Source organism: Vombatus ursinus, unplaced genomic scaffold (assembly GCF_900497805.2).
Source record: "Vombatus ursinus unplaced genomic scaffold, bare-nosed wombat genome assembly UNPS02014820.1, whole genome shotgun sequence".
NCBI lineage: Eukaryota > Metazoa > Chordata > Mammalia > Diprotodontia > Vombatidae > Vombatus > Vombatus ursinus.
The window spans coordinates 23,685,670-23,696,525 of NW_020954598.1; the positions used below are offsets into that span (position 1 = coordinate 23,685,670).

General features: G+C 45.2%; 1 protein-coding gene across 1 annotated transcript; it reads left to right on the forward strand.

Moving 5' to 3' along the window:
- Positions 1-1,496: 1,496 nt before the first annotated feature.
- On the forward strand, positions 1,497-3,842 carry LOC114024062 (actin-3-like). Its single transcript, XM_027836898.1, has 2 exons — positions 1,497-1,784; positions 2,451-3,842. Exons 1-2 carry the CDS (start codon positions 1,497-1,499, stop codon positions 3,840-3,842), a joined length of 1,680 nt encoding a protein of 559 aa, XP_027692699.1.
- The last annotated feature ends 7,014 nt before the right edge of the window (positions 3,843-10,856 follow it).

The following is a 10,856-nucleotide window of genomic DNA, read 5'->3' on the forward strand; positions in this document are numbered from 1 at the left end:
TTATACATGTATAACGCATATCAAATTACCTCTTCAGGGACGGGAGAGAGGGAGAGATTTGGAATTCAAAATAAAAAAATGAATATTAAAAATTGTTTTTATTTGCAATTAGGGAAAAAATAAAATTACATGTAATTGGGAAAACACCAAAATACTATTTTTAAAAAAATAAGATGAGAGCCTGCAAGATCTATGGAATCTATCAGGAAAGCATTCCCCATCACCAGTAACCAAGCCCTTTTCCCTGAATCCCCAGTGTTCTGGAGAGTAGCCTGAGGTGGCCACAGCCCCAGGCACTGATCCTTGTAATTGTAGGTCTGCAGGCCCCATTTTGGAGTCTATACAGAAAGCCAAAGCCTACTCCCCTGGCCCCTGGCGGCAGCCTAGGAGTGGCTACTGGGATCAGATATGTGGAGCAATGACCCAAACTGGGCCTAACCTTATAGGTGCAGGGTGGGAGCTGAAGCTATTTCAGAGAACATTGAAAAATATCTGCGTACCCTCCTTACTAGCTTAGAGTCGATGGGAAGGATGGACCCACAAGCATGAGGGTCTGCTGATGTAGGCAAGGGAAGTCAGGACCAATTTTGCACCTGGACATCCATTTAAGAGGCCTCTACAAAAAACTCATCCCCCAGCCACATCCAGTCTTACAAAACTGCTACCACTACTATGCCCATTCTAACCAAGTGAAACCTACTAGGATCAAAACCAGCAGCAATATATGCGAGCAGTTGCTCCTAAGAGCTTTCCTATGAAGGGAGAAGAAATCAAGGAACTAGGCAGAGTCTTTACTGGTTGGAATACAAGTCAACTCGGGCCATGAAAGACAGGTCAATGTTGTTGGAGACAATAGACAGTTCAATTCTGCCTCACTCATTCATGGGGCACTCATTCAAGGTCAAACTGGGAGCCTAAGGCTAAACATTGCCAGTCCTAGAACAAACCAAATTTTCTTCTACTGGTTAAGGAGCAGTCAGAATAACAGGTTAGAGGTCGGTTCCATCCAGTTGACACAGGCAACACTTGGAGAAGCAGGCCATTTTGATGGTGAACGTGACAATGCCTATGTTGTCCATGAAAGTGCCCATGGTACCCACACCAATGTCACTGGTATCCATGGTAGTGCCTATGACAGTGCCTCCAGTGGTGTCCATGACATTGCCCATGACAGTGTCCAAAACAGGATGCCCATCCCTAAAGATCCCCCAGACCACTTTAGGGAGAGAGTGATTACCATATATTCTGGTCCCAAGTACAACATTTTCTCCAGTGGAACCAAAACCATCAAGAAATCCAACCTCAAAAATCCAAGCTTCACTTACTCCCAAAATCTGAACCCAAAAGTTATTTTTGTCGTCATCCCCACCAAGGCTGGGGTGGACAACAAAGACATAGACCTTTGCATGGTATCTACTAATAAAGAATTCATATAGGACTCCAACCTTGAGAACCAGGCCATCTACATCAGAGACAAAAAAGTCTCCAATTACCCCATGGCCACATGCAGCATGGATGGTCGAGAGCTGTGCTCTAGGCAGCCCCCTCAATTTCAGGCTCCCCGTACCCTGGGCTCCTGCCAGTCAGACAAGGAGAGCATGATAATAGACATATGCACTTGTGAGACCAAATTTGGGGTTGTGTGTGAAGGAACTAAATTTCATAGGGAGAATCACTGCAAGGACAACCTCAAGAGCCTTACTCCAGGGGCACCGCCCATTTATGTCATGGACAATGTGGTCTGCTCCCGATCTCCAACCACCCTGACCATTGAGTCCCAGCAGGTTGAGCTTCCCAGCAAAGTCCAACCCTGGGCCACCCTCCCTGGTCCCTCCCAGACATCTAAGGTCACAGACAGGAAAATCACAAAGTCAGTGACAAGGAACAGCAATGCAAATCTGGAAGAGAAGGGCAGGTCTATTACTCTTGTGCCCACAAAAACTGGACTGCTTAGTGGTCACATACCCCTGGAGCCACCCTACTTTGTTGGACAAAGTATTCTAACCTACCAGAAGGAAACCTGCTGTCCCTGGGCAACATCAGACAAGGGGAATCCTACACTCTCCTTCTTGGCCCCACAAACCTACTGATCATCAGACATCTCCAAGAGGTCAGTGACTATGGAGCACAACAAAGGTGCCACACTCAAAAGCCAATCCGAGGAATCAACCTCCTATGGCTCAACCAGAGAGGAAGGGTTCACTGTCTATTCCTATGAGAGCAGTATGATAAGGGGTGTTTCTAATATAACTGAAGTCCCCAGAAAAAACACTGAGTCCCTCCAACGTGCTCCCCTCTTCCACAAGGAATTAGGTACAACTACGGTGACCTACAGCATGGGCTCTACCCAACCATCAATGCAAAACAAAGGTACATCTGTGCTTCTGTCCACACATGGAGGTGCACTAAGGATGCCCCTCTCACCAAAAACCCATTTCTATTCTGGAAAGGATGGGATGAGTCAGGGTGTGACAAGTCAGAATATTAACACCAAGACCTCATGGGGTAGAGCCAGCAGTGCCAGCTACAGAAAATCCTCTGATAAGAACCTGTCCATCGGCACCTACTACTACCCTGGGGCCACTTATAAGACATTGCCCATGGCTCTGGTGGACAAGGGGTCTAATTATACCAAGTATTCCCTCACTGACTCAAGTGAAAACCATACAATGACCAACCACTTTGAATCATTCCGAGGACCCTGTTCTGAACTGGCCTCAGGAGCTGATTTCCAAGAGCGTTCCCCTGCCCACATGACCTCCTGCCATACAACAGACCTCTACAAAAGCCTGGCTGCTGTGGTGATAGACACAGGAACAGGTTATAGCAAGTGTGGTCTGGCAGGCGAGGATCATACACGCGTCATAGTACCTACTCGGGTGGGGATACACCGAAACCCCAAAGGGGACACAACACCCTACTACATCACAGAGGACATAGAGGCAGCTTGCTCTATGTTGATCCGTGGTGTGGTTACTGACTGGGATGCCCTTGAAGCCCTCTGGAGCCATATCTTTTACAGCAAATTATGCGTGGCACCTGAAGAACTGGCTGTACTGGTAGCTGATTCACCAGTCTCTCCCTGTACCAATCGTGAGAAGGTCGTTGAGCTCCTATTTGAAGGCTTTGGGGTGCCTGCCATGCAAACTGTCCATCAGGCATTACTCACCCTCTATGCCTATGGTCGCATCACAGGACTGGTCATAGGTAGTGGGCATGGCACTTCCTATGCGGCTCCCATCATCACAGGCGAATTGGCACCACTGAACGTCTACCGTCTGGATGTGGCTGGGAAAGATCTCTCCGAATACCTCTCCCAGCTGCTTTTGGCTGGTGGGCAGCCACCACCCAAGGCTGAGGTGCTAACTCACATGAAGGAGACCTGCTGTTATGTGACCCTTGACATGGTCTCTGAACTCTGCCAAATAGAGGACAAGTCTCGGCTTGACTTTGTACTCCCAGACAAGCACGTTCTCTCCCTTGGGGCTGAACGGTTCTGCTGCCCTGAGGTCTTGTTTAAACCGGACATCTTGGGCCTCGATCAGCCCAGTCTACCGCAGCTGGCCCAGATTAGCATTAGCCAGCTGGAGCCACACTTGCAGGAACAACTGTTGGCTAATGTGGTTCTGGAAGGTGGGACCACCCTGCTGAATGGCTTCTCTGAGAGGGTCCAGCAGGATCTGGGGCCCACAGCCACAGTCTTATCCTTGCCTCACCGTGCCATGGCTGCCTGGTTAGGTGGCTCCATCATCGCCTCCCTTGATTCCTTCCAGACTCTGTGGTTGAGCCGTGGGGAATACCAGGAAGAGGGCCCGTGGGCCATCTATAAGTACCACCTGTGATAGTCCTGAAAGTATAAAGTTACTCTGGAAGTCAGAGAGGGCTCTGGGTCTCTGATATCTGTTGGGGTCATAGGATTCCAGTTGCGGTAGGGTGGGGAGGCTTCAAGAGACATAATGCCATGTCCTTGCTACTAAATGCTCCAACCTTGCTGAATAGGGGATCTTCTCTTCCTTTCCCTATCTTACCTGGTGACACAATCAGTCTTCCCCATTCCACTCCATCCTCTCTATCTGGAGTCAAAGATCCTTCAATCCCCACTAGATATGAGAGGAAAATACAGGCTCCCACCAACAGACCTAGTGTCTAGCCTAGCCTAGCCTAAGCAGGCTGAGTTTCCCCTTCAGCTCCTGATTCTGGGAACGCAAAGATAGTGGCACCCCAAGAAATGTCAATCTGTCTTCTTCCCCTCCATAAAGGACAACTATCCGGAACCCTGGGGGCCCAAGGAACTGCTTCTTCTCTGGGATTTGCCCCGGTTGCCCAGGCGACCAGCACAATTACCCTTGATTGCCAGCTGGTTGCCATGGAGATTTCAAACACAAAGTAATAACCCACACAGCATGCCAAATGACTCATAGCTGGGGGGTAGGGACAGAGGGAGAGGATCCTTCCTTTCCGATGGCATGCAGGATTGTGGTTTGATGGGGGGGACAGCCTTTCACCCCTCCAGATCCAGATGACATGGATGCACTCTCATAACACCCAATCCAGAATCCAACCAGCCAGCCAAGGAACTAGGCCCTAGCCTCTGGCCCTTTTCTCCTGCAGGACTTCCGTCATTCAGCACCATGGAAGACTCCATTGACCAGGAAGCTATAAATCAGAAAGGATCCTTCCTTGTTAAGGGATGCCCAGCAGGGATAAGAGGGAGACATGGGGCACAGGGGGGTGAGTGTGGCTTCTCCTACAAGCAGCATACCTTAGGGACATTTTTCTGGTGTAGAAGAGATGGAAATGAAAAATCAGGTATGGAGGTAAATAAATACCAGAGGAAGGAACTAGAAAATAGGGCAAGTAGCATAATATGGGAGCAAATACCAGGGAATGGGGGAAGGGTTTAAATGCAAGTTAATCATGTCAAATACTGGGGAAAGGGGTCAAATATGAGAAAAAAGGCACAAATGTCAAAAAGTTGGATGAAAAAAATGCCAAAACCCAAAATATTAGACTAGGAGCAAAGAGCAGAGAATAGGGATAAATGTTAGGACATGAGGAGTAAATAAGAGTAAATGAGGTAACACAGAACTGAGTAAATACCAGGAGATGGAAAAAATAACAAGGCACATAAAAAAGGCAAGAAATTGGGGCAAATATCAGAGTGGGAGCAAATACGGGGGAATAGAAGGTAAAAATACCAGAGCATGGAATCAGGAAGACCTCGGTTCCAATCCAGCCTCACTCACTTACTATCTGTGACCCTGGGAAAGTCACTTAATCACCATTCTCTCATCTATAATGCTGGATTCAATGACTTCTAAGATCTATTCCAGTTCTGAATCTATGATCCTATGAATGTAAATAACATTGAGTGAAGCAGTAAATGGTAAATATCAAAGATTGGGGTGGCAGAGAGCAGCAGCAGAGGTGTTTCTATCTTATGCTCCAAAAACTCCAGGCCAGGCAGCGGGAGATTTCAAAGGTTCTTTTGTGAGTGGGTAGTGTGCCCCGGCCATAATTTCAGATGTAGGGTCATGCTTGCAACTCTTTCCTCGGACTAGGCATGGATACCCCACTCCTCACCCTACCAGACACTCTGCCTTCAGCTTTGGAGGACCCCTGGGGAAAGAGAAGGATACCCACCCTCCTCTCACTGCTTGAAGGGCATGCAATCTCTTTATTAGGAGACAAGCAGAGATTGAGCTGATTATGCAAATTACCCTGGCCTCTAGAGAATTGGACAGAGCTGGGACAATGCATCTGTAATCTGGACAAGGTTTGAAAATGGTACCTCCTGTACATGATTGCCCTTCCCCCAACCTGCCACCATCAGAAAGCTTTGAGCCTGCATGATTAACACACAACTGTACCTAACACAAAATAAATACGTGCCCTGGAGAGAGGAATTTTCAGGCATTAAAAATACATGCTTTTATTAAAAGTCACATTTAAAAGTCCTCCTCACCACGTGCACATTCTCCTTTGTGCTATATTCTGGGTGTCTGCTTGCCTTGCTTATATACCTAGAAGCCTTGTCCTCTGGAAGTCAGGAAGCCTGGGTTCTAGTCCAGGCCTAACTCATTGCACAACCTGGGCAGATCCATTCCTTTCTCTCTTTAGGGTTCCATTTCCCCTATGTAAAATTTAGAGGTTTGACTATGTAATCTTTTATTTCTTTTCCATATCTGATATTCTAAGGTTCCACGAAATCAAGAAGCATATTGACATTATTATAATTGCCCTCCACACACTCTCCAATTTATCCATACTGGCTGATGTAACATTCTCCCCCAGAATTCTCCAACTCTCATCTCTGTGCTTTTGAACGTGATTGTCCCCCATGCCTGGAATGCTGTCTCTCCTCTTCTCACCTTCCCCCTCTTAGAATCCGTGACTTCCTTCAGGACTCTGCTGAAAACATTGCCTTCTGCAGGGGGCCTTTTCCAGTTTCTCTACCCCCATTCTGTTGATGCCTTTCCCTTCAAGTTACTTCCTGTCTACTTTGCATGTAGCTTGTATTTATTTACATGTTGTCCATGTATCTGGTAATTGTCCACATTATAACAGAGTTGTTGAATTGTCCTGGAGGGCAGGAATGGTTTTAACTTTTTCTTCCTATCTCCAGGGCTTAGCATGGTGCCTGGTATATAGTAAGTGCTTACTTAACAAATACCTGTTGATTATTGATTCATTAAGGTATATATGACTAAATAGTAAGGCCTTTTCCTGAGAAATTTTATTGGGGAGGGAAGCAGATGGAACACAAGTTCAATGTATGATTAAGAGGAGAAAAAAAGGGGGAGGGAAATGTGTGAACCCAGACCTAGGAACAGACTGGCGGAAAGGCCCATCTTGGAATTCTGAGGATAAACTTTTCAATTTTAATGTGGAAAATAAGATCTATTCTAACTGCAAGTCAGGAAATAGAGATGGAGGGGACAATATTAATTATCTGGTTTGTAAGAGATAGTCAATAAATACTTGTTGAATGAAGTTAGGAATGATTAAATACAGCATCATCAGTGTTAGGAAGATGGATTGGGAGATCTTAAGGCTTCTGCCCTAGGAGAGGAGCAGCCAGGGCCTAAACACCCAATCTAGGGACTGACTGCCTTGGAGGTGGAAAGATAGCTATTCTCTTCTGGGTTAAAGAGGCTTCTTGACAAGCACTTATAGAGGATTGCTGAGAGCCAGGGTTGATGCCTTCCTAAAGTCAGGCAATGAAGAATGGGTCATAGGATTATTTAGAACTTAGAAGTGAAAGGAACCAGAGAGATAATTTAGTCCAACCGCTCCTTTAGAGATGAGGAAACTGAGGCTCAGATATGCAAGTGATTTGCCTAAGGTCACACAGACAGTAAGTAGCAGAACCAAGATTCAAACCTGGGGCTTTTACCTATCCATGCCCAGACAAGAGTGAGGGAGTAGAGTTCTCACATCCTCTTACTTGACAGGGAAGAATCCAGCTCTGGAATGATGGGTCCCCACCCATAAAAGCTGAGAATGGAGCTGAGGTGAAACTTCAGCCTTCTTCTTGCACCACTCTTACCAGAATTCCTTGCTTTCTCAGTGGTTAAATTCTGGAGAGGCCCTTGTTTTCGTATCCCTTCACTTCAGGGCTGGTTGGGTGGTAGTTATAGCAACATTGACTTGCAATCTTGATCCCCTAAGCCCTTCTTTCCCCTCTCTGTCCAATTCAGCAAGGGGACTTCCAAACATGAGACATCTTAGTTCCCTTAAGCCTTGGCTGGTCAGACCCTCTATGGGTCATCTGCTCTCTCCCCTAACCTTCTGAAGGGTCTAAAACAGTTTTTTTCACCTGGTTCTTGCTGACCCCTGACCCATACCCAGGGTATAGGAGGGAAAGCCCGAATTCCTGACAGGGGAGCTGCTCCTATGACCCTAGGTACTTTGGCATGTCAGTCACGCATTGCCTTTTCCCCTCTCCTGCACAAACTGGAAAAGAACCTAAGGTCCCTGGAGATTATTCCTCATTTATGATCTGGATGCCGGTTTCTCAGAAATGGGGAGAGGACAGTCCTGGGGATTTGTGTGTGCAGTCATGCACACACAAAAGTGCACATTCAATTGGATGCCCAGGGAATTAGAGAGAAGCAGGCACATGTGCACACACTCGTGCCAACATAGGCATGACTGAACATAGATATATAATCATGGTCAAGAGTTAACATTCACTGAGTGCCTACTGTATGCAGATTATCTCCATATACTGGCATCCATCTATATTCCTTAAAAAAACATCCTCAAGCCTTCCCCCATTGGTGCCTAGGGAACTAAATAAGGGTAGCCTCTACAGAAGGTCCAGTTAAGTCCCCCAAAATCCTGGCTTTTTTCCTATCTCTCTCTTTTCTGTGGACAAGAGGAGAGAATGTATCAAACTAGGCACAAAAAACCAATGACATTTACCAAAGAATATAGTCTATGCGTATTCAATGTGAAGATAGCCAATCCTCGTCATATACGTACAAATCACCACACTGTTGTTATTAGAAGCACCACAACATAGTAGTCAGAAAGCTGGACTTGGAGTTAGGAGATCTACATTCAAATTTCTGCTCAGACACTTAATTATCTGTGTGACCATGAGTAAGTCACTAAACCTTTTAGAGCCTCATTTTACTCATCTGTAAAAATGAGATAATAATACTTGTGCTACCTGCCTTACAGGGTTGTTGTAAGGACTAATCATCCAATTCAATAAACATTTATTTGCCAGGAACAGTGGAAGAAGCTGCAGATACAAAGACAAAAACAAAACAGTCCCTGATCTCAAGGAACTTAATGTTCAACTGAAGGAAAGGGACAGCATATAAATATATAAGTAAATGCAAAATATATAGAAAGTAATTTTGGGGGGAAGGGAAATACCAACAACTAAGGAATTCAGAAAGACCTCATAAAAGATAGGACTTTACCTGAACCTTGAAAAGGTCTTGGGATTCCAATAGAAATGAGGAGGGAGAACATTCCATGATAGAGGACAACCTGTACAAAGGTGGGAGATGGAATGTCATGCATGGAGCACAGTAACAATTTGGTTGAAACACAAAGGTAATGGGGGAAAGGGATGTGAAATCAGAAGAAGAGTTTGTATTTTATCCTAGTGGCAATGAAGAATTACGGAAATTTTTTTTTTTGCTTTTTGTTGAGGCAATTGGGGTTAAGTGACTTGCCTAGCATCACACAGCTAGTGAGTTTTATGCGTCTGAAGTCGGATATAAACTCAGGTCCTCCTGACTCCAGGGCTGGTGCTTTATCCACTGTGCCACCTAGCTGCTCCCCTGAAATTTCTTAAGCAGAGTTATGGTGTGGTCAGACCTGTGATTGACAAATATCAGTTTGGTAACTGTATGAGGGTAGATTCAAGGTAAGAGAGACTTAATGCTGGGAGAGCAGTTAAGAGAGAAGTGAGGAAGAACTGAATTTGGATAGTAACTGTGAGGGTGTAGAAATGAACAGGTACAAGAGATATTGTGGAGATAAAATCAACAAAACATGGTAGCTAATTGGATCTGAGGGGTGAGCAAGAGTGAAGGGTTACAGATGACTCCTATATTGTGAAGCTTGGTAATAGAAATGATGGTGGTGCCCTTGACAGAAAAAGGAAAGTTATATATAACTATATGAATGTGTGTGGCTACTGGTGGGTCATTTGTGGCTGGCAAGGACAGCAAACTAGAAACCAAAAGAACTTCCTTAGTGATGTTTAATAAATATGAAGTTAGTTCTCAATTACCTGCACGTAGATTATGTGAATAACACAGATTCTCCACTCTGGGCACTTGTAAACTCATAGAATGGAAAGAAACATATGCAAATAACTTTTATGTAAGGTAGAATAAGTGCAAAAGAGAGATTACAGGCAAAGTGATGAGAATTTTAAGGATAGATCCTACTGCATCACCTTCCCCTGTTATCGGTCTCAGTGAAACTAGGAAAGACAGGCCGTGTGCAATAATAGTTAGAATCAGATAGGATGGGGAAGATACATCTGCTTCCTTTCAAATTGTTTAAAGCATTCTGAAGCCAAAAGAAGTGCTTTGGGGGATTATCTATGCTATGGATTATCAGTATCCTGAATCCTCTCCTCTTTAGTGGAAAATTGAGATCTGGTTGTATTTGTCCAGTGCACGTATCTAAGTCTTTATTAGCATGGCTCATAAACCCCCCCAAAGCAGGGGTAGTGCCCAGGATGGACCATTCACAGAGAGGCCAACAGCCTCTGATTCTGGACCATGGGATCAAAGTGGTGGCCAGTGCAGCTCCTTAGACACAGAATAGGGGGAAGGAGTCAGGGAGGTATACAGAGCTTATAGTAACACCTTCTCTCTCCCCAACATTATACCTCAGTTATGCTCAGATCTGCCTGGAGATAAAGAGGTGGTTTAGATAACTTACATAAGCGCCTTTAAACAGCAGGCTTCAAAGTCCCTTCACACCAGAGAACTGGCCTTTTGTATTCCTGTCTCTGTGGTTTTTCTCCTCCCTAGAATGCCCTATCCCCTTCCTTCTAAATTCTATCTGTGCTTCAGGGCCCAGCCCAAATCACAAACTCCTCAACAAAGGCTTCCTAGACCACTCCAGTCCACAGTGATTTCTCTCTTTTATGAAATTTTACAATCCTGACTTTCTATGTGACTTATGAGGCACTTGGCGTACAAGGTTTGACAACTTTAATTTTGTCCTGTGTTGCTACCCTGAAAGGCACAGACCTCCTTCGATTTACCTTAATCCTCCATAGTTGGGAACCTGGATCAAAACTGATGTTCAGCAATGTCTTGTTGATTGATTAGTCACGGAAATACAAGTTGTCCCAAAAGTCTAAATGCAGTTTT

What these genes read in the sequence shown, in the direction of transcription:
- LOC114024062 (XM_027836898.1), top strand. Translation starts at nt 1,497, where the DNA reads ATGGCCACATGCAGCATGGATGGTCGAGAGCTGTGCTCTAGGCAGCCC. An exon ending in TGACCATTGAGTCCCAGCAG is followed by an intron (nt 1,785 to 2,450) that starts GTTGAGCTTCCC and finishes TATTCTGGAAAG; the next exon opens with GATGGGATGAGTCAGGGTGT.